The sequence below is a fragment of the Prinia subflava genome, chromosome 4 (assembly GCF_021018805.1).
Source record: "Prinia subflava isolate CZ2003 ecotype Zambia chromosome 4, Cam_Psub_1.2, whole genome shotgun sequence".
NCBI classification, from domain to species: domain Eukaryota; kingdom Metazoa; phylum Chordata; class Aves; order Passeriformes; family Cisticolidae; genus Prinia; species Prinia subflava.
Window position 1 is genome coordinate 68,264,387 of NC_086250.1, and position 24,938 is coordinate 68,289,324.

At 41.6% G+C, this 24,938-nt stretch overlaps 1 protein-coding gene across 4 annotated transcripts in view; it reads right to left on the bottom strand.

Moving 5' to 3' along the window:
- CELF2 (CUGBP Elav-like family member 2) overlaps positions 1 to 24,938 on the bottom strand; it is a 376,801-nt gene that overhangs the window by 81,860 nt on the left and 270,003 nt on the right. For all 4 annotated transcript variants that reach the window (XM_063397060.1, XM_063397061.1, XM_063397062.1 and 1 more), the window contains one exon: positions 18,685 to 18,767. In XM_063397060.1, coding sequence (XP_063253130.1) covers positions 18,685 to 18,767 — 83 coding nt within the window. The remainder of the gene's footprint in view (positions 1 to 18,684; positions 18,768 to 24,938) is intronic.

Consider the following 24,938-nt stretch of genomic DNA (forward strand, 5'->3'; position numbering starts at 1 on the left):
GCCGGCTAAGAGTCTATTTCTGGCAAAAATATTGCAAGGAAATTAGATTAACCTGGGTGGAATTCTATCTGGGAATTTGGAGTCTGTCGTGGTGATTAAGTCATCATTTCTGTCAGATTACTCTAATCGGCTGTCAAATACGATTCCACAACCCCATCTGTAACTTGGCATCCTCGTTATTCAGTCGATGTTACCTTCTGTATACAAAACAAACACCAAACAAGGAGGTGTGTGCAGTCTAGCATTTAGCAGAGTCATTAGCTGTGATTACTATTGTGTGGTTGTACATTGCACAAGGCGATCAGCCCGTGGTTTGTTTTGTTTAGTCAGGGGATGCTTCAAATCAGGTATAATCTTAAACCTGAGGTGTCAGGGGTGGATGGGTAAGAACTGTCTCCAGGCATGGACGAGCATGGGATTGGCACACTCCAAGTCACCACTGCATCAACAGCCACTGCTTAAATCACATTTCAGACTTGTGAATATCTGTTTACTGGAAAGGCTTTTGGACACCTGCTTTCCAGCATTTTTCTGAAGAGAAATGGGCATTCAGATATTCTGGGTAGGCTAAAGAGTTCCTGAGAGCAGCAGTTTCTGTGAGTGAAGCAAGGTTTGTAGGAGGAGGCTGTTGGCACTCAAAATGGTCTGTATTGGCTGCTTTAAGATGTTAAACATGAGTATGTTAGTCTTACACAGGACTTTGGTGATTTAAAGCAGGAGATGCCTTTCAGTGAAGGTCAAGGAGCTGATATGCTCATTTTGCTGCAGCTGTGTTGAGTCTGTGAAATTTGGATACCCCTCAGCACCTCTGAAACTCTGGCTCCCTAGACTGAATTTTTTTTTATGGTTTATTGCAAAAGCAACTTCATACATGATTACTACATTTTTTAGCAGCTTTTTTTGTCCATTCCTGCCACCATGGATGCACGTGCCTCGCTCCTGTCATTCCTTGTGCCTTGAGGAAGGAAAACCACTTGGCAAGAAAGGACTCTGAATGCACATCAGACCTGCCCCCACCTTCACCCAGCTCAGTCAAAGTATGTCAGTCAAAGACCACCTCCTGAAATTCCTCTACAGTTATGCAGAATGTGACTTTTCACCATCAGAGTTGAGGGATTGTGTGTGGAGAATGTTATCCATGACTCCTCACTCCTTACCACTCCTGTCATCATCTTTCTATAATCCTTTAAAGCCACCAGCAGACTTCTACAGCTCTTAACCCTTTTCAGACCCATCCCCTTCCTTCCTTCCATCTGCCCTGGCCATAAATTTCTAGCCATGACCTAATTCAGTTTGTTCCTTACCTGTCACCCTCACAGACCACATCACAGAGAAACCCCACAAAAAATGGAGCTAAATCTCCCCCAAGCAAAGGGTAAATTTGAAGAACTCAGGTAACAACCAAACCAAACAAAAAGAGATAGGATTAAATGATGACAGCTTGCATGTATCTTGTCATTTCTACCACTTTGGGACTTGCTTCTTGCTAGCATTAATCACTGTTGAAGCCAAAGGGGACTTCTTTCATATTTTCTACATCTCAGAACTTTAAAATGTCAAGAGAGAATGTGGGAGAGAGAAGAAGAGACATTGGACCTTAATTAAACCCTAATATTCTTTCTGGGTAAAGGATTATAAATTCTGCAACTTTTGGAATCAATAGGAAAACCAAAGAGGAAGGAAATATTAAAAGGAGCAGCAGAGATAGTCTATGGGCTCAGAAGAAAAGCATCTAAAGAGGTACCAGCATGAAAACCAGTGGGAAAAAATTATGTTCTTTGCCTAACTCTGGTCTGAAAATTAATTCAAAGCTTTCTCCAAGCTCCTGATCCAATTAGTGAGTGCAGTTTAATTAGACCAGTAGTCTAAGGAAAAAAACAAGACCAACCAGGTTTTTGAGAACCTCTACTGAGTCTGAAAGTCAGAAGGGAATGTATTGACCTGCCAGAAGATCAGGGGAAGAAGAGGAAATACTCCATAAGCACCAGAGAATTAAATGATTTTCTGTGTCTTTAGAGACCATTGTTTTTCTGGACTATTATGTGCAGAGATTTATATATGTATACCCTATACCCCCTCCCCACCCCTCATTTCACTTTTAGCTCCCCAGTTTTTCCATAGGATCTTTCAGAGGAGCTCTTGAACACTAATTTCTCACATCATTTCATTGCCAGCTGGTTTTGCTTTTTTAAACCCTTGTGACTCACAAGTAATATGAGTTTCCCAGAAGTGAAAGAGGTGTATTTTCCTATCGAAAAGAACTGTTTAGAATGACTCCTCTAGGGTCAAACTAACTTGAATTACGCAGTCAATATCTGGCTAGCGCTTTGGGAACTTCTCTGGGAAACGGGGATAATCTCCAAGGCCAAATAAATACTAGTGAATAAAAGAGGCACAGGACTGCTCTCTGGATTTTAAAATAAGTGGTGTTGCACAGCTTGCATTTACACAGCTATACTCCTCCTTCCACTTGAAACAGGATAACCTTGTCCATACTGTCCAGTGGGAACAGTGTGTAGTCCATGTTATTCCTCCAATATATGCCCACACACCAGGCAGGAAAGTACTAACCAGCACCATGTTCCTGCTGGCTTCACCAGCACAGGCAGAGCTTTGGGTTCCCAGTATTGGCTGAAGTCATTCACCTTCGTTTATTCACAGATAAAAGGAGGACAAATGTGCATTTATCACTTAGACTCTCACAAATAAATGTAAAGCAGTTGCTGTAACTGCCTGAGCGATGGCATAGCTAGAAGATTGTTTGCTGTCATCCTTTCATAAATCCCAATTTAAGGGACTTAAGCTGTGTTAGGAATTCATACAATTTTAGTAGTATAAGAATGTGATCTGTTACTTGGCCTCCTAGATTATTGTCAGATGTATATACATGCTTTTTTTGGGGAGAGAGAGAGAGGGAGGGAGGGAGGAAAGGAGGAAGAGAGAGAGGCAAGAGAAAATGAATATTGCTGGTGGGTGCCAACTATAGTTCATGTGGTAATGCATAACATCATTATTTTCTATTTAGAGCACAGAAACAAGCATATAGCTTGCTTAAAACAAGTTGTTTTACCGGAGAACACTAAAACCACAGAAATTCAATGGCTTTTGGAAGCTTTCCAACTCAGTCATTTGCAATCCACCACACTCTGTGGTTTAAATTCAAGTTAAATTAAACATTAGTTGGGGAGACTAAAGCAGTACTGTGCTTTAAAATAATAATAAAATAACATTATTATTAATAATAATTATTATTATTATTCATCTAATGATCCCTTCCACAGTCACCCCTACATCCTGCTGTTCCTACATCTACTAATTAGGCTGTAGCATTAAGTCTCTTTTAAATGTTGTAGCCTCATATAGAAATTAAGAAGTTGGATATCTTAGAAGTGACCACTTCCTAGTGTATAAATAGTTACTGTTGCTCTTTTAGCAGTTCTCCTCCATTTACTCAATTCCTTAATTTCTTACCTCCCACACTAATGACAACAACTCCAGGACATAGGCGAGCCAAACGAAGTGGAGATAAAGGGGAGGTACGGCCAAAAATTGTCTCTTCAAAATCACATGGAAAGCCAAGTTATTAACTATCTTTTCTTCAAACAAATGAGCCTTTACAGAACCTATTCAATCCTAAAAATAGACATTAAGTGGGATTCTATAACTTGTTGGGAATAATGCCTTGGGGATATTTCGCATCATCCATGCTTAAAAAGCAAACCCATTAGACATCTGAGCAAAACATCAGATGATATTTTAACAGCAAGAGTTATCCATCTCATCGGCAGCAGCAATAACTTCTGTTGACATTTTGCCAATCAAAGTTTGCATGTCAGTGGGGCGGGGAGATGACTGAGGCCTCTCTGTGACATTAATTGGCTGGGTTTTAACACCCGTTCGAGGCGATCGCGGGGGGCAAAGTCTGCTGCCCAGGGCTGTGAGTGGAACGCCCAGCGCCACGCGGGGCAGCACGGCACGGCCTGGAAGGATGATCCAGAGGGAGGGAGCAGAGCTGCCCGCACTGCACCAAGCCCAAGCTCCTCACGCTCCAGTTGATCCCTCTCCCAACACCACTGCGAGGTACTCGCCTCTATCTCTGCAGCAGAAAGGAAGGAGATGGGAAAAAGGCATGGAGGATCCATGTGATACGTCTGGAGTTATTTCACAACTGAAGGCAAGTCTATCAAGCCAAAATCTTGTCATTTTATCATCAAGTGTAGGTAAGACATTATTTAGCAGGTGTACTCAGAATCACAGGATTACTAGGTTGGAAGAGACCTTCAAGATCATCGAGTCCAATCCATGCCCTAACACCTCAACTAAGCCTCAACTACTTGGCACAAGCAGAGTTATTTTTACAGTATTACTCCCTAGATTCACTATTTGAGAGGTGACACAGGAACCTGAAGCAGTGATCCAGGGCTGCTGGAGTAACCAAATTCCAGCCAAGCTGTTGTGGCTTTGGGATGTTAGCTAATAACTAATGCAACCTCGTTGTGCATTGGGTGGATTTGCCCAGCATGACCTAAGATGCCAGGACTCAATTCCCAGCATGACACAAGCCTTCCAGTCAGGGTCCCACTGGACATGACTCAAGTGTTCTGAAGATGTACTTTCTTCCATCTCCCCAGTTGGGCGTTTTTTTCCAGAAGTCAACAGGAGATTGAGACTTTAAAGGGAGTACTTTCCCTTCAAATCTAAGAACACCTCCTCCTCCCATATTAGTATTTGGAAAACAGAGCCAGAGCAAAGCCAAAACATGCTACCTATTAACTAATCTTCTATGTAAAGTCTTCCCATGGGAATGAAAGAGAGGTCCCTCAACCATCTCAAAAGGGGAAGGCAGCTAAGCAGAGACTTGTTCTTTTTTGAGTGGTCTGCAAAGGCAGATTTCACTTTTCTCCCAGAAAAAGATTTCACATTTCTCCCAGATTCCCCACTTAGGGTGCAATGACTCCTGAGGGCATTTTCATGGAATTTTGCCCTTCTCAGAAACTGTGAAAACTCGAGAAGAAGTCTCCATTTTAAAAAAGACCTTTCCTGCTGCCAAATGAAAATATTCAAGTAGCTCAGTCTGTGGTCACCATTTTAGGGTGCTAATGTTCAAGCCTGGTCCACAGGAAACCCCTCCCTGTCTACATAAATCCCTCTGATTCCACATCAACTTCTAAGATAATTTTTAGAAATTTGTTAAGAAAACAAAGCAATCCTCTACACTGTCCTTCTTCTCCTCCAAAAACTCAGTCCCAACCAAAAATAAAATAACTTTTCTTTTAGGGTACCAATAACTGTGAAGAAATTTTGTTTAAATCATAGGTATTTAAAAACATGCAATGGCTTTTGTAATGCAAATCACAAGCTCGGTTCTGAGAGAGGCCAAAGCGTGCAGGATATAAAATGCTTGTTTTGCAGGAGTTTTATTTAAAGATTTACACTGTTCTGTGCTTGCTTGTTCTCCTCTGTGAGCTATGCTCTGGGAAAACACCATGTGATTATGCTCATCAATATCCTCTACCTTTGCCAAGCTGGAATTCAGGAGATAACCCTTTAAAAGGAATGACTAGTGACAGCAACATTTCAGAAAGGCAAGAAAGCATAGTCAGGGGCTCCTCTGTTTCTTTCACAGCATTATCTCATCTACACTTATCTTCTTAATTTTTGGCTTTCATTCAATAAGAGAGAAACCAGCTTCAGCCACTCCCCCAGTTTCACATCATAGATTTTTCTGTTCATTTGCTAAGTGGTTCTTCTGCCTGACTCTTTCTGTAGCATGGAAGGTCACCTTGATTCAACAACGCTCTTGGGCTCCTCTTCTGACAGAAACTAGAGTCTATTATTTTGTACAAAACTCAAATTCTAGGCTATTTTTTTTAATGTAAAGCTTTTTTAAAGTTCTGTTGGAAAGCTCTCCTATTTGCATTACAATGTACCAGCAAGAACATCTTACACCTAAAAAGTGTGATTGAGAAAGTCTAAAATAAGCCCCAAAAGCATCAAAATTACAAAATCTATTGAAATTCTACCTTTTAAATTAGAGCAAAGGGTACAATATACAGAAAAAGTTGGCTCTGATGAAGTGGGGCCTTTTTCACTTTTCCCTTAGCAAAGGTACAGAGAAGTTCTGAGTCCAGAATACATTCACAATTCCCTCCTCCCCAGAAGGCAGACCAGCAATCAAATTCCTCCCTTTTACCAAACACAGACCAATCCAGATTTCTTCAAAGGTCATACATGAGCTCCAAACTACGTGTCAGCATACAAGCCCCTAAATATTGCAGGGAACAGCCAAATCATTCAGGTAGAAAAGAGGTTTTGAATGAAGATGTCAAAAATCCTACTCTCCTGACTGAGATCAGCTGGGGTAAGCAGTACCAGCTTTATTGTTTAACCAGCAGAGCCATAATATTTTACGCCAAATGAGGATATGGCTCATAAATTCTATTTAAGCTCCCCATGAGCTGAAGTTACAGGAATTTTCCACGACTATCCAGTATCAGCATCCAAACTCTCAGTGTTATGCCAATCGTCTGCACTGGTGAAATAATCTGGCTGTAGAGAGAGAATGAAAAAGCTCTATATTCCATCTATGAAAACAGAACCATACCGCCACAAGTCTACAGCCACAAGCACACACAAAAACACACTGCCCACACAAAAATATGAATCTCTAGTTGTGTATACATACAGTTACAAATACCAGTAAGAGTCACATTGAGCAACCATGTTAGTTTTAACCACCCTTCGTATGAACTCATTCTCTTTAATTTTTTAGCATCTCTGTATCTAATGTACTCTGCCAGTGCTTTCGTTGGGATAAGGAAAGTGGTTTGTATTCAAAATAAACAAGCACTATATATTTATAATGCTAATCTTCAGGAATTCTAATGCATTTGAATATTTCTGTCAATAGGTGTTTTGGAAAGGGAAATAAACAAAAAATAAATGGACAACATTAGCAGAAACATATATTTTGGAAGAATGAGTCAGTTCCAGCTGGCTGTGGTGTTTGGACCAAGTTGTGATTAAGATTTCATTAGTAAAAGTGCTAGGAAGAGTAAAGCCAAAATCAACCTGCCTCCACCCATCTGCAAAGCTCTGAACCAGCATCTGATCCTAAGCATGAACCTTAAAGTGTCCAGAGACTGAGCCCCTTGATTCTCTTGAAAAAAAGCAACAACACACCTCATTTAGTCTGTAAGCATCAGACTAAATGTGAAAACTTATCTTCTTTTACTATTGTACTCAATTAGAAATTTTCTCTGCCTATGCCCCGTGAGTAACATTTTTATGTGCAACTCGCCTAAAGGTCAAAGAAATCTCTTTGCAGGGATGGCTTCAGGTGGAACAGCTGGAGGCCACAGAGAACTATCAGGAAGGTCCTCTGATAAAACCAACTGAGCTAAAAACTTACATCCTACCTGCTCCAAAGGTAACATTTAGAGCTACTGGGAAGTCTTGAACTCCTGGTTTCTTGGCATACTCTCCTTTTTCTGAGAGAGGTTAATGCAGCCTGAGGGCTGTTGCAGTGTCAGTGAAGCTATAGCAGAGGGCAAGGAAGGCACAGGGAAAGAGGAATGGGTGCAATACAGAAATTTCCCCCACGTCACACCCTCTATTTTTGGCTCTCATGCCAACAGGAAGGAAGACAAGTAGCACACAATGAGGACTGTCAGCTATCAGGCCACTTTTAAACTGGGATAAATCCATGTCATTCTCTGCAAAACGAAGAGGGTCACAAGAGGCAAGGGACACGCCTGCCTGAGCAACCCCCAGAGCCCTCCAGACACAAGAGTATAAGCACAGCACTTAGACTGACTGTAGCTCTTACTTAGCAAGATCTTTCTTTTTGGTTAATCATATATTTTTGTACAAATAGGAGGATTCTATATTTACCCAGCATAGCAATTTCTTTCACTTCTTAGCAATCGGAGAAACGAGAGATGAAAATATCCAGCAGCTCATCTTGAATGGCTTAATGCCAATACAGGATTACTGCCTATCCCATATTTTCTAATACTTTCCTACCCCAAATGCCTGTAAGGACTGGGATTTAACTTTGTATCCTGTAGAAGATTATTCTAATTGAACAGATACTGGGTATTTTTACCTGATACTTGATCTAAGCTTTATTTCACCTCTTATGATGGTAAATCCTTGGTTCTGTGTACAACCAAAAATAATTCCCATTTCTCACTGGCATTTGGGCAGTACTTGGCCCTGGAGGAAATAAATGCACTATCTTCATGGATGCTGCTGCTGGGTGAGGTGCTCCCACAACAGCACTTATCCTCCTCTGTATTCTCTACAATATTTGAAACAAATATATTGTATAATAACACAGCACATTTTCCTCGAAGGTATTGTCAGGAATTTGCCACAAAATAGTATTAGTTGCTGTCTGGTGGATACTTGCTCAAGTGATGATCTAGAAAACAAACTCCCTTCAATCATTTGAGCCATTCACAGCTGAACGGAAACATAAAGGCGCCACATCCCTCACATCTCTGCATGAGGCTGCAATCCCTCTGAGTGATTCTGGCAGTGGTAAAGAACAGTGTTGTGTTTTCATGGTGGGATTAGGAGCCTCACTTGTGGAGGTACCAGGATCATAGGATGGTTTGGGTTGGAAGGGACCTTAAGGCTCCTCTTGCTCCAACCCCCCTGCCACGGGCAGGGGCACCTTCCACTACACCAGGTTGCTTGAAGTTCTTAGTTTAAAACTAATCTTATCTTCTGATTAGCGTCTTATTTTCCACAGTCTTACTTTCTTCAACCCACAATCCTATGTTCTCTATCTTGAAATCAGTGATAAGCTCCTATTCATACTTTCTTAGAGAACATTACAGAGTTCTAATTATTCCTTTCAGACACAAGCTTCTTTTTTAGTTTCTTTCTCTGCTCTTTCCCTGTGTCTCTCCTTCAGAAGAGAAAATTTCCACTCTCTGCAACTTGTAAGGGTTGCAAGTGGGAATGGGTGAGCATTCCTAGGATGAAGGATTGAGGCAGTGTATTAATGTGATTCCTGATACATTGTAAATTCCATCTGTAAAGAAGCAAAGTTCCTTATTTTAAGCCCTGCCTGCATATCCCCCCTCCCCCCCACAATGGCAGATAAACCATCTCCGAGTCACAATGGGGCGAGAGCTGGGATTGACTGCAGACTGCTTTAATGCCACTCTTAATGACAACTTGTGAAGATTAGGAAGTTGTCAGAATCAGATATCAGCAAAAGCTCCAGCTTGCTTTGTGAAGTCAGTCTGAATTAATTAATGGGTAGCTTTCCTTTGATATCGCTTTGATATTTGGCTGCAGCTGGATAAAAATCAACCACAAAGGAAGCTACATTTTGTTTACCACTGCTTAAGACTGTTTAGCTCAATGTGATTTTTTTTTTTCTTTTGCAGTTTTTGCTTTTTTAACTTCCCTGGCACAAGGCAATAGATACAGGCTTTTGTTAATAAATAGAGTTATGGTGGCTTTTTCAGTGACTGTTTCTCTCTGCTCCTGCAGATAGTCAGGCTACTGTCTGGTAGCAAAGCCATTACTGATTTCAGCTAAGCTGAAGCAGAAAAGATGGACCATTCCAAAAGTGAGACATTATAACAAATATTAACTTCCCCCTCCATTAGTGCTTTTCCTGTTAAAAGGTATTTGACACTTTAATTGTAGAATCACAGAATCATAAAATCATAGAACAATTGAATCATAGAAAGCTTTGGTTTGCAGGGGACCTTAAGAACCATTTAGTTTCAACCTCCTGGAATGGGCAAAGACACCTTCCACTAGACCAGGTCTGTCCAAGCCTTGCTCAACCTGGCCTTGAACACTTCCAGGGATGGGGCATCCACAGCTTCTCTGGGCAAACTGTGCCAGTGCCTCCCCACCCTCACTGTAAAGAATTTCTTCCCAATGTCTAATCTAAACCTCCTCTCTTTCAGTTTAAACCCATCCCCTGTGTCTTTTCAATAATATTTGCTCTCTGCTTTAGAGGGTGCTGACCTCTTCCTTCACACACTGACAGCCTAAAATGTAAGCTCTGCAACTTTGTGTCCTCTATGTCCTTCCAGGGTGGGAATTCACAGCCCATTTGAGCATCTCTAAAGGTTTTGGATGCCTACCAAGACAATCAGATGGACATGTCTGTACCCTAGACTGGTGCTTGCACCCAAATTAATCCCCATGTACTTCTGGCAGCCCCAGTGGCCCTGCTGGCCAGAGGAGGAAGGATTTCTCTGCACAGCACGGGGAAGAGCAGACAAAAAAGTGGCTCTTCCAACTAAGCTGATGAAGATGATAATTCCTTCCAGAGAATGAGCAGAAAACAGTCTCTGGGTCTGTGAAGAGTGTTTTTAATTAGGTAGATAATGATTGTCCAAAATGTGTTATTAGAGCAGGAGACTCAATCAAGCCACCCAGTTTTGCCTGGTTTTTGTACTATTATGGTCTTTTTGAGCACCACAGAGAAGACAGAACTTCTGTTTTCTCTCTTATCATGTACAGTGTCCCATCCAGCAGCACAGGGCACCTGCCCAGCGTGATTCATTATCTGGCTGAGATGGAGGAAATCTGGCTGGGGTAGCTTCCTGCACCACCACAGGAGTGCAAACACACAACGAGCCAGCACTGCATCCCTTCAACAGCAATGGACCACAGGGCAGAGGAGTTTGAAGGAAGCAGCACAGCTCACAGGGTTGGACACAATGGCAGGAGGATGCTGAACAAACATTCTCTCTGATATAAAATGCCATGAGGCCCAGGCTCCTTGGTCATAACATAACTCAGTGCCAAACACTGCTATCAAGGCAGGCAAATGGCATCCAAGGGCACCTCTAATGATGTTGCTTCCTGATGCCTGCAACTCTGTTTATGATTTGCCTTTCTAATTTCACTATTGTAGGAGTAGTCAGACAGCTAGGAAGGCTCCCTGAACTAGTTTTTCATTATGAAGACAATTTTAATAGCTCGTGTCGTGGTGCTAATGAGGCTGACTGAAGCACCTGTACTTTCTGTTCCAGACAACAGAAAACAGCTAACACCAGCAGGAGGATAAATAGCTGTTTAAGAGAGTGCCTAGGCTATTATCCTTAGCTAAGCACCCCACCTAAATCTTGGTGAGCTTTGCAATACCCTGGAGTACTCCGGTGATGGCCTCCCAATTTTCTTCAGAGATTTCAATTCTGAAGTGCACAGCAAAAGTTTCTCTAAGTCAGTGGTTTTTGGGTACCCAGCTTTAAAGAGATATCCTGTGAACTGATCCTCCACCCTCACTAAGTATGATGTTCTAAGTTGGACAAAAAGGTCTGGAGGGATTTTGCAAAGCGATGACCTCAACTGGTCAGAGTTAAGGAAACCAGAGGTAAATCCCAGTGTCACATACCAGAATGGTTTGGCCTTTAGGGGATGAGCTTCACATTAGTGATTTTTTTCTGAGGTCAAGCCATTATTATGCATTACTTACTTTCTATCCCAATATTATTATACTTCAAAGCTGTGGAAAAAAAAAATCTTGAACTACTCCAAGAGTTCTCTAAAAAGATGGTGTGCATCTAACTGCTTTTGCAGCTGGGCCAATGTGCTCTTGCTTCCCAGCAGGAAAAGCAACAACCTGATAAGAATGTTTAGGATCTAAACCAGCTCATTGATGCCCATGTCCTGGGCAGCTCTGCACCCTCCTGACACACCTCAGGTAATCACCTCCCCGAGTAAGGCAGGTCAAGATTTAGCCACCTTCTCTGAGTGCCTCAGCAATGGGTCTTCCTGCACTTCCATGTTCTTGGAGAGCCTCTTCCAAATGTTTGAAGCTTTTCCAAAGAACAAAATATTTACCAGATGGACTCATATCCAGGTATCACAGTACTTGAGTCACTGTCCTCAGTACCAGGCAACCAAGTGCTCTTCCTTGCTTTCTCTCACTCCCACCAGAATTTGATACTTTCATACAGTGGAGCAGCTTCAAGAGGAGAAATGGTGACCCTAATCTTAAGTAAGTCCAATGGTGAAGGCTCTGTTAGGTAAATCCAAGCTAAATCCTCTCAATAAACAAGGCAGAGAGGAACTGCATTCTCCTTGCAGGCCAGAAACTTATCCTAATGATGAGGCTGTGAATTTGGTGAAGGTAAATTTGACCGTCCACCCCTCAGTGAGAAAAAGGGACAATATATTTGTGAACTAAATGTTTTGCTAAATTTAGAGAATATATTTTCACTTGGTCAATATTCCCTTCTCTCTATGCCTGCCCAACACTCACCATTCTCCCATTAAGGTGTAAGTTCAGCTACTTACAGATATTTCACTGGGTTTCTAAGTCATTTTTTTCCATTTTATAAATCTGGGGCTGGGGATCCATTCTGTGTTTCACAGAAATGGTAAGTGCAAACCCAACTTTTCTACTAAGGTATCTGAACTTAGTGCAAATATTTATTTTCACTGAAATGGCAGAGTCAGTGCAACTTTTTTTTTTTTTCTGAGAGGCAGGGGTAGAAGTGATATTTTTGAATTAAAAAAAATACCCACATGTCTTCTGAGCTGGGCATAGTGTGTCATTAATTGGGTTCCTTTGCATAGTATTTTAAAGGAAGGAATGGGCCAGATTCACTTTCTCAACATCATTCAATGTCTTATAGCTCACTTCCTTGGAACAGATGCTCCCTGGGAATTCTCCTCTTTCCCATCTGGTTATTTTTATCATTTAAGCAGTTCTATACTCTTTGGATCCTTCATTAAACAGCATTTGGCCATACTATATGGGTACTGAATTAGTTTAATTTGTCATCATAAATCAATCACTGCAAAGCCTTAACTAAGTTAATTGCTCTTTGAATTCCCTTTCTGTTTGTCAAAATCTCTCAGAGTCACTGATATATCATATTCAGGCTATTATTCAAATCATATTGGATGATTACCTTTTTATTACAGGTAATTTTTACATAATGTTCATATAGTACTGACAAACTGGAAGGCTTAAAACAGAGAAAGGAACTGGATATTAAAACACTACTCCAGAAAGGAGAGTGTCAGGATTGTCATTAGAAAGGAGGTCATGATGTAAAGCAAGAACCAGAAATATATTTGGGGCTTTTTGCTTCTTGTTGGACAAATGGTATTTTATCAGAAAGTGAAGGAGGTTTCATTGTAAGACATCATGGGTGCCTGCCTTTGGACCAGATTATTCTGATTATTGTTTTTCATATTCTACTCCCTAAATGGAGTCTGGGGTTTGGGGTCTCCTTGCAGGCAGTACACAGCCTGTGGGCAAAATTCTCTCTAAGCCTGTCCTGCTTCCCTATGATTTAGAAAGTGTTTAATAAAACCAGTAGTGATTCCTACAATGTAAAAATTAAAAATGCTTTCCTCAACAATATCTGGCAAAAAAAAAGGAAGCCATGAATGTTTTACAAAAACAGTTCCTACAAACTCCACCTTGTTAAAATATCAAGAGCTTTCTCAAAATGGTATTTCTTCCTTGTTAAACCCATAATCAAATCCATTCATATGGCTAATGTCCTAATTTCATGCCAGAACTTCAATACAAATGGTTTGCTGCTATTGGAATATGTATATCCCACTTGAAATAAGAACCACGTAAACCAGGATTCTGTTAGAAGCATGAGAGTGCAGAGTGTGGGCTGTTAATTATATTTGTGATAACCTTAGGTAGGAGTATATATAGAAATGTATATAGGAAAGGAGTATATATATAAAATATAAAGACAACAAATAACCCTTACCATGTCCAATAAATCTAACTTCAAATACAGAACAAAGACTCCAAAGAGTTTTAGGTGCAGATTTTACAAATGGATGCCCATTGATTTCTGACGTCAAATAGCTTCTGCATTACATTAAAGGTGCATTTATTCAGCTATTTTGCTCCAAGAATCCAACCAACATATCTTGTGTTACCTATCTGCACTTAACCCTTGCCAGGAAATCCTGCCAGGTTCACTTGTCAGCAAAACAGAGCACATTCTGGTTTTAAAATAAAGCATATTAAAACTAAAACAAAGAACAAATGTCAGTGCCATGAAGGCAGTTAAAGCAGTCCCTGAATACAGCTCTTTGAGGTTTGCCCTCTATACAGAAGCCAATTTCCACTAAGCAGCAAATTAGAGCATGGAGGAACCAAGATTATTACATCTAAATGAAGGTACAGAATAAATTTAGATGGGTGGAATTTATTGGATTACTCTGTTTAGGGAATAGAAGTTAAACACCTCTAACGAAGCCATGAGATTCTTAATGAAGATGAGACTAGTTAAGGCCTCAGTTCTACATCTCATCCCAAAGAAGCCCATTTCTAAGATCATTATTACATTCAAATTGAGGTTTTCCCTTTTCTCCCTTCTGCCTCTTAAAACAAAATCCAAATGAACACTCCAAGAAAACCTGACTCTAAGCTGAATAATATAAACCACATCCCTATGAGCTATGAGAGTATCGGCAACCTGCTCTCAAGCTATGTTTGAAAAGACGTATCTGAAAATTCACATTGTTCATTTGCAAGACATAAAAGCTATTTGTGATGCCAACACCAAGTAAACAGAAGAGAACTGTCCCTGTTCTGTTGATCTGTATCATATATCAGAACAATATGCCTGCATTTCTCAAACACTGCATATCTACTTCTCTGCCTAGTAGCAATCATACATAACAAGTGGTATCTAAATACATATTTTGGGAAAGATAAAAGCTCCGATATATGGCAAGGAATATTATGACTAACAGAGAGATTATATTAATCATGAATAAAAAGATGATGTTTGATCCTACTTGTGCAGAAAGTTTTTAAAATTTATTTTAAAACATCTTTTAAATGAATTTCTATCCTCAGGAAAATGATTAAAACCAGAAAAGCCTTGAGATGTCAGCTGGTGACATGTTTTTCTTCTTTATCTTTCTTTTTTTGTTGTTGTTGCTGTGAAAAAAAAATCTGAGAGAATACAGCAAAGTGCATCATTAACTTCTTATTAATTTTATAATACAAAGGCAATTCAGTTAAAATAGTAGTGCTGCAACTTTAAATTACAGAACTAGCTTGGTATTTAATGAGAGATTTAGCACAGCGGGGTTTCTGTTAAATTAAGTTGTGCCTTCACATCACAGTGGGAAAACAGGTGTATATTGGTTTAGAATTATGGAAATGTTGACTAATTCCAAGGCTTGTAATCAAACAGCAAGGCACCCTGCAATATTTTCTTCCAAGATTCTGCATTAATCATTTATGTCTGGTCTTATTTTCTTCATGTCCACTAAAAGGGTGCAGCTCAAAGGAGCAGATCAAGCGCTGGTGTTTTCATGTCTCTGCTAAGGATGAGGTCCAGGCAAAAAAGCACAGATAGAGACATAGCACTGCAGGCTTTGCTCAAAAACCTACTTAAATTAAACTCAACATGCAGCCTTGGAAGGGGGATACATTTCACACTAACCCCCCACTTTTTTGGCTTCACCGGTGCTGATCCAAAACCTGCTTACCCAGCTACATGGAGCAAGAAATGGAGACTAAACCCAGAAATAATCCAGGCTCTGTCAGTAATGAACACAGAGCTATTCTCCTCCACACCTCTGCAGCAGTGCAGGTTACACCTGAGTGCAGGTAAAACACAGACGAGCTCCAACAGCCACAGCATCCCTGCAGCCCCCTGCTCCTGCCTCTGCCAGCTTTCCTTACCTTACACTAATAAATCACCTGCCTTTGCCTCGGATTTTCTTCCTGGGCTATTTAAGGATGCCTTATCTGATGCATGGTGGTATTACAGCAAAAGGGGAAGGCACAGATTCTTTGTTTCCAGGAGACACCTTATTACTGAACCTCCTACTGACCATGCCTTGCTTACTGGAAGCAAGCTGACACTTGATGCCCAGATGAACCTGATCCAAATTCATCCCTTGTTGTAGCTCTGACAGAAGATTGTCTCCATTTGCTCTGAGACTATTTCACACTCAGAACTGTCCACTACTGATTCCTGCTTGTTTGGTAAAAGCTGCTTAGCAGGCAAGAGGAACAATACAGAAATTGCTGAAATTCATGTAAGGAGAACCCTGCTAACGTGAGGCGTTTCCAGCACGTGTGCCACAACTTTAAAGCGTGCTTAAATGAAGTTATTTTGGGAATACACAGATGCAGCATAACAGCATCCCCATATATGCTGAATGTCAGCACACTGCACGTGCAAAATATAGAATCTGTTATATAATATATGCTGAATCATTCTGAAAGACAAGTAGTAGAAATGTATTCAAGTCATTTCTCTTTATTAAAGGCTTCCCTTTAAAAAGTAGGTATAACAACTTATCTCATAGTAAAATCCAAGCATCTCTGGCCGTATCAGGAGGATTTTTAAAGCCAAGGCCCCAGAGTCATGGGAATGCAATTTCTAGATTTCCTTAAAAGAGAACTTTGTAACCTCACAGTCAGGACAGGAAAAAACAGCCTAGAAAGATAATTTTTAAATGACAAAGAGCTAGAGAGGGCTTTAGGAAAAAAATGTATTTTTGAACTTTATTTTAAAACGATCAAAAGGTACACTAGTGCCTTTAACTGCTGCCTGCTCATTAGCTGTGCAAAAGTCAGGGAGAAAATGCTGCCCTGCACAAGTCAGATGCAATGCAGAGCTGAGGCAGCTTTGCCACCTGTATGTGGGGAGGTCAGAGAGGAATCTGCCCCTCTGAGTCACCCACTGGGATAAATAAGATCTCTCAAAACACAGCAAGCAGCTTGGGGCACTCAGGGAAGAACAGAGAAAACTAAAAGCAGCTGAGGGAGCTGGGTTTGTTTAGCCTGGAGAAAAGGATGCTTGGGGTGACCTTTTCACTCTCTTCAGCTCCCTGACAGGAGGGTGTAGCCAGGTGGGGGTCAGGCTCTGCCTCCAGGCAACCAGTGACAGGATGAGACGACACTGCCTCAAGCTGCACCCAGGGAGGTTCAAGTTGGACATCAGAATGAACTTCCTCACTGAAAGGGTGGTCAAGCATTGGAACACGCTGCCCAGGGAGTGGTGGAATCACCATCCTTAGAAGTGTTCAAAAAACAACTGGATGTGGCATTTAGTGCTGTGATTTAATTGACATTGTGGGGTTTGGTCAAAGGATGTGCGCGATGATCTTGGAGGTTTTTTCCAACCCTTATGACTCTGTAATTGTATGATTCTAAACAGACCCTGTCTACTTCTAAGAGGGGTGAGAAGTAATCTTGTAGTAGAACGAGCAGTTACTCAGTGAGTCGGTTTTGGTGCAACATTGAATTAGAGGGGTTAGAGAGTTCTCATCCAAGGGCTCGGTCTTTTCTGGTAGTGGGGATGGCAACCAACAACAGGGGTTGCAGAGCCAGAGGATGCTGAGGTTCAGCCTGAGCTTCAAAGGGGTCTCAAAGGGAATTGTCCCTCAGAGCCTTCCTTTCTCTCTCAAGGTTGGCACGTCTATTCTCTACACCCTAAATTGCTGAGACTCCCACTGGGAGGCTTGTAAAGTCATGAGACTGTCCCTTGCAAAGGCCAGTTACTGGAAAGCATCACTTGAAGTGCCGTAACTTCTCTCCTGTTTCCTGTGGCTGGCCTACCTTTGCAGATTTCCCCCCACCATTCCCAGCATTTTCCTTGCAAATGACAGAGAACTCCCATTTTACCTTTTACAGGGCTCATGGGTAACTGTCCCATGACAGCCCCTCTCTATACTTCTCATTTCCCTGACACATGAGGTGGCTCTCCTAACAGGAAATCACTTGCCTGAAGTGAACCAGCCAGATACAATTCTTCAAACACAGAGTGTCCAATTTCACACAGGGCATATAGAAACTAAAGGAGATATTTGCCATATAACTGTTAGTCCAGGCAATGCTCTATTTATTTACACAGTGTATTTATTTATTTTCATGTCTGTAACCAGACACTACAAACATACTTGAACACTTCTCCTACATCAAGAGGGAATATACCTCCATCCTTTATATTTTTTCTCTTCCATCCTCAAAGTATTCAGCAGAAAAAATGAAAATGGTGGTACAAGAAGATTTCAGAGTTAAGACATGCAATTACCAGTGATATACTTCCCTCTAGCCCTGTAATTTAAGTATAAAATATCATAGGAAAACACAGGATAGAGTTTGAAAACACAACCACAACTGTTCTGAACGCTGGTGCCAGTGGGAGCAGGTGGTGAGGAGAGGTGATGTCAGGAGGCAGGATGACTCTGTGCAAGCTGCTACATGGTACCAGACTCCACAGCACCCTGAGCTGTGTATTCAGGTTGTTTAGAAACCATGTGGATAAAGGGTGCATTTAACAAAGTTTGGCTGTGTTTTGTCTTTCCCTCTTCTCTCCCTTTTCAAACATGAAGCCCCAGTGGGGCAGTGTTTCTCTGCCACATGTTTTCCCTCCTCCCTCTCTTCCTCCCTCCCTCCCTCCCTCCCCCTTAAATAAATTTAAAAAAAGGTCCACGTTGCACTTTGGCCACTGTCTCTGGCCAGCAGGAATCAGTACAATTTCCAGCCAAAGGACTTTCTAGAGAACAGCAACTGCCTTTGGACATGATACCATTGCTACAGGACTGGCACCAACACAGGACAGACCATCAACTTAGCCACCCTCCTTGCAGAGATCAAGGTCATTTGGGGCACCAAGCAGCATCAAGAACAAAAGGGCTGTTTTTCTGGCAATAAAATAATTAGGATGAAAAAGTAAATGTACTCACCCCAGGTAAAGTTTTAATATTGTGCAGTGCATTCTGTGCCTCAAGAGCAGCTTTTCTTGTATAAAATGTTACGAAACAACAACCTATAGAGAGAAATGAAAAGCTTTCAGAAATTAGTGAGTATGATTTGTGAGAGTACAATAGGGAGGGAGAAAAAACAGTGGTTGAACAACACATTATGAAAGCTGGAAATGTGAATTATCCTGAGGCGCCTGAATGACATGAATAAAAGAAAGCTTGTACGGTTTAAAATAAAAAGTCCCCCCCTGTGCATTGCATCTATAGCACACCTGCATTGTTAGTGAGCTGTAATCACTTAGAAATTGTTAACCAAAATCCAATTGGCTTTGTACATTGTAAATAAGGTTATATTTTTCTGAAGGCTCCCCATTATACTTTGAATATAAGCAACATGGCAGGCTCAAGCAGCAGGAATTCATTGTTACATCCCAAGCAGAAAATTAAGCCAAAGCAGGACCTTATTTAAAGAGCCTTATACAAAAGAGCTGAGGTTGGTTTCCCCATTTCTTTGAGACCAGGCAGTACTGGAGGTGGAACACTCATCTCAGTTTCAAGAATGAAAAATAAGCTACAGGTGAATTTGCCACTGCTGGGATAGTGGAGGCTGCTGATGGCTGACAGCATTAAGGGAGGCTCTGCTCTCCCTACATTTGAATTTTCAGTAAAGTAGGTGCTTGTAGTTGCCTTAATCCAGTGGTTTCCCTTTTGACAGCAAGGTCCAGCCAGGTGGTGTGTGGGACCAAACATGGGTTGCTGTCCCTTTGTCCACTGCAAACATGAAAAACAGCTTTTGCTGCAGCACACACAAACCAGGCAGCTCAACACCAGCCCCAGGGTGAGGTCAGGGCTCACAGGCAGATCCTCAGGGAAGAGCTATAATGTCACAGGCAGGGGACAAAAAGCAAGGAGCAGGGTTTGCCCGTAATGCCCCACAGCAATGAAGTCTGCTCCACAGCTGCTGTGGGGAGAAGGAAAACATCCAGGGCAATGCTGGTTGGGGAGCAGAAGGGGCTCCTGAAATAAAAACCCACTTCACATGAAGCAGGACGGTACAGCTCTTACTGATGAATCAGAAAACAATCCTGCTCTCTTAATCACAGCCAGAGATTGGCTACAACTCCGGAGAAATGTCAAAACCAATCAGTAAATAAAAGAAACCCTGGCCCATGAGCCTTGGTGTTCCCTTGGAGGGTGACACAGATAAAATAATCTGTGCTTCAGGCAGTGAGCAAAGATGATGCTTGTATCAGCTCCCTAATGTTGGCCAAGGTGAAACATCCCAGCCCACCTGACATGCCTGCTTGTGTTCAACCCTGCAGCATCCCTGTAATGCCAAAGGACACGAGGAGAAGGTGTGCACAGCAACACACAGCAGGCATTGGAAGTAATCATGAGGAAGTGGCCTTGGAAGGAAGGGCTGAATCCAGAATGGCCCCTCCACTGCCCCTTGCTTGGCTCAAGCTGTGTATGGCATTGGGAATGCTCCCTCTGGCTCTGCAGCCAGGCCAGGCACAACCATTTCCTCAGTAACAAGCAAAGGTGACCGTGCATTCCCAGCTGGAACACAGCAAGTTTATCCCTAATACACAGAACCACTTGCAGGCACAGCAAAACATGGGCAGGCGGGTAATGCAGACTTAACACAGCTGAGAGGAACATTTTTCATACTGCCAACAGGTTCTTTAAAATTTCACACTTTACAATGGAGCTGGTTTAATAATTATTTCAGTAAGTGGAACATTGTTCGCAGGGATGTGGGCTAGAGACAGACACAGCCTGTTAAGGTTTGTGTTTCCTGTAAGTGTTTCTAAACCTTCTGTTTCACTGGAAAATTCTGAAAATCTGAATTACTTTACCCCAGACGAAAATGAGAAAAAAATCCAAGTTTGTGACATTTAATAGTGTGATTTTGAGATAATATCGCAATATTTTTCTATCCTGTCAGTCAGCTCTAAGTCTATCTTCTACTGTTTGTTCATTTGGTTTATTAGTTTTTTAATATAAGTATTTTTAACCAGGAGAAAGGATTCAGAGGGGAAAATACCAATACAACTTTGCAATTGCCATGTCCTTTTCCATGGGCCCAAAGAGTTTCATTTTAGATTTCAGCTCTGTGGGTTCATTCCGATAAGGAGAAATTTGAAATCTATTGGTTTATCATTCTTGGCACTACTTGAAAGAACTGCACTTGAAAGATGAATATGCTGTGAAATACCCTTTAACTGGTCGTTTTTGGGAAGTAATAGCTCAGGAGAGAAAAATGTTTCTGTGAATGAGGGCCGGAAGAAACAGTAGCTTAATGAGAAATGTGCAGATGTTTCAGGCAGGTCATCAGACCTTGACAAAAATAGAGACTTCTAAGCTCACAGACATCTGAAAATGTATATGGATAAAATTTTTCTCAGGATGCATTTAGCTCATTGCTTCTCAAATAAAACAAACCTCACAACAAGAGCTGGTTTGCTGTGGTTTGAGGGGAGCATGGACACCCACTTGTGGACACCTGAATTTGAAGGTATTTGCTACAGAGGTCAGGGCTGGACTCAAAAAAAAATAAGACAACAGAGAGGAATAGAAAATGCAATAGTCCCTGTTTCCCCATGGAAATGCTCAGCCTATGGATTTTCTAGAGGTGCTGCAGCCATGTTACACAAACTGCACTGAAGATGCCTCCAGCGTAAAATCCTTTTGGGTCAGTAAACAGAAAAAGAACCTAATTCAGTTTTTTTCCTGCAGGAATATTGGAGGGGAAGATGCCTGTCTAATAAGACAGGGCTAATCTGTGCTTTAGGACTGGTAGCTGTCCCTTGCTGAAAGGCAAAGAGGCAAGGACCCTCCTTCCTCCATTTTAGTAAAGAAAACGTAATACTGCCAAAGACAAATGAGTGGCCCAGCTGGAAGAGAAAAGTATGTTTCCTACTGAAAGAATGTTAAAAACTACAACCCTCCCCTTCAGGCCCCATGCACATATAATCTTTGTTTCATCACCAACCAACTCGACAGCAGCTTGAACCACAACTAGACTTTTCTGACATCCAAATAACTCAGAAACTGGCAGTGATAACCTTCTCCCCTCTTAGTCAGGACAACTTAAAAGGTGAATTGCTTTGTGGACATGGTTCTGCCAGTCCTCAACAGCCTGAAATACAGCCCAGTTTAACTCCACATGGGTTAGTGTATTCTTGCCCACAGGCAGAGGAGTTCTTGCTGCCAGTCAGTGCCTCCAGAGCAGCAAATCTCCCACGCTCTGCTAAGCTGGTTGTGCTCTACTTGGAACAGTATTTACTACAGCGTAAGGCATTTCTTCTTTGTACCTTGAAAAAAAATGCTGAATGAATCATGCAGATCCCTACAGTCCCTTAAGGACATCGGCAACAACTTCATGGCTATCCTGCCAGATGCTTGAACAGACTGGATAAAACCTGCCACTCCATGCTGCTCGGCATTTAATGGCAACAAATGGGATGCCTGAGAAACAGCAGCAGAAAACAGCCCTACTTCTCAAGGCATCTGACGAGCAAGCGCTGCCGTGTGGACACTACAATGCTCAACGTCAACACCTCATTAAAAAAAGGGAAAAGATCTCTTACTTCAGCTTGTTTTCACTCTCTCTCTTCTCCCCCCCTCCCCCTTTTTTTTTTCTTTTTTCAAAGGAAATTTAGTGCCAGAGAAAGACCTCAAGGTCCCAGCCATTGGGAGAGAGTTGACACATTCAATTCTCCATGACACATTCAATTCACAAGCCCTTGCTCAGGCTGCCAAAGGCACCAATTAGCACCAGTGGTAGAGATTTTATTTATTTAATTTCCACACAAACCTGTTTAGCAAGACAGTGACAGGGATAAACAGCCTCGTGTATGGCTAGAAACAGCATTACGTGAGTCACTGTCAAGATGGCAGCAATGGATTAGAGTGGAATCAAGCCATGGGTTCACTGAAGCTGCAGTTTAGAAGCAAGGAATAGGAAAAAGATCAAGTGGTGAGGACTTTCACACCACAGTAGCCATGGTTTTCTGCTGACAGTGAACTTGGGTTTCTGGAGGACTTTGTGAAACTACGACAAACTGCGGTTTTCACCATGAAACTTCAAGAAATGCCATTCCTCCTGCAAGCAAGAGCATTTTTTTGAAGAGCTGTTGAGAGTAACCCCATGCAATGGGGCTTCTCTTCCCCTGTGACTTCTGCTCTATGACCCAAATTTGCCTCCCAGCAGAGCAGTCATGGCTTTGTTAGTTAGTCACGGCTGCAAGATCCAGCTCTAAGACACCTCCAGGAGCTCCGCCATGCCATTATGTTCATCACTTTCTCCCAGTTCAAACACAGACTAATTATGCTGTGAGAGCTGTTTACATTCCTAATTTTGAACAACTAACAAAGGGAAGCTCTCCTCCACTTGAAGATGTGGCTTACACAGTCCTCGTTGGCATTTAATGGCACTGGGATCTGTGTAAGAGGCTTAATCTCTCAGCCAGGATTTCATGCCTGAATGAATACAGCAACCTCCATCTTGCTTCGGGTGAGAAAAAGTCTTTTAAAGCTCCCTAAACTGAATAGACAATTCCTGTGTTAAAGTTATCAAGAATTACACATGTGCATCTATAACCCTTGGATGTGGACAGGAATTAAAATACGTTCCACAAGATGCTCTGAGGTTTTGATTTGCTTGAAGAAAAATATTCTGCAATCTCCCAAGCCTGAAAATTTAACTTTTGGGAATTTAAAGAGAAAAGATACAGGACGGGCTGGAAAAAAAAAAGCCCAACCCATATTTATTGGTCTGATATGTTAGTTTCTTTAGTTTTCAACTGTCAAAATTTGTCAGTTTGGATCTCTTCTGTGTTGTGCATATTATCACCTGCTGCCAGTACCTGAACCCTGACCATGGGGTATAGAAATACAAGAGCTTATCAGGGCGCCTGCAACAACTTAAAAGTATGAAATTTGCTTTACCTTCTAGACTAATAAAATAAACACTTCAAAACAACTATAATGATTATCTGATGATTGAACTCTGCATTCTTTTAGCAAGTAATGGAATCCTGGCAGACAAATTCAATTCAAAATACATTCACATTCAGGACATCAACAAAGTCATCATGTTGTGAATTGAAAATTCCTTTAAAGGCTGCGTTTGAATTCTAAGGGGCTGACAGATCAAGGGACTGAAGGCCCTGGAAGGCTAAATGAGTGAAGTCCTGCTATGTTTCTTTCTTTCTTTCTGTGAATGAAGCTCACTTTTGTGTGTGCATTTGCAAGCAGAACAGGTGCTGGCTTCATACAAGCCTGGAATCTCAATGGTGACAGCAGCACAGTTCAAGCTAGTTTAAGTTAAGGAAGATTTCTTTTTCTTGTTTTTTCTCCCACTCCAAATGTTTCTCTCCTGCTTTCCACATTCACTCATCCACCACCAAAATTTAAACACTACACTAATACAGGGCAGCCTTTAACAAGGCCTCTTGCATTCCAGCCTTCCACCTGAACTCTGGAATACGTGCTCTGTACACCACAAAAGGTTGCCTGAACAGCGCGATTTGCAAACAAACACACCATGACCTGTAATGTCATTTTCCAAAAGCCAATTAAGACATCAAATCTCTTTTCCACTAAAGCCACTGAGAAGACCTTCAGCAAGGAGTTCAGGTGTGTGGTTGGGCAATGAGACTTTTAGCTTTGTTTACATATTATGCAGTGGAATAGGACCCTTGCCTGGCACTCCTATAGATCTTAGTGCAATTACCTAACCTGCACTGATGACACTGATCTAGTATTAAGAGTTTCAAGTCTTAGAGATTTTGATTGGGTGTTTCTATACAAAACCAGAGAAAACCATGAACTGTCTGAATAGCAAATTCCTGACAAAGACACCCAGAAATAAAAATCCAACTAGTTTTGAAACTCTGCTTATCAGAAGAAGAAGGTGGCTAAGGCAGGGATGTGTTTTGATTCCTACGTGCACCATCCTCATGCTCTGTTGTCTAGAGTCATTGGAGAGTAAGATGGAAAGGATTCACTCCTGAAGCCATCCCTGATGGAATTGCCGAGTACAGCAGAAACCAACCTTTAACGATGCCGCCTCCCAATTAGCTCAGGTTTGCTAATAGTTTGATATAATTGGCACCCTGATGGAAACCGTATTACCAGTCCTGTCACCAGCCAGGAAACCGCGCTGCCACTCTAATGACAGCACACATTATAGCAGTGCCACTTCTAATATTAATATATTAGCTGAATGT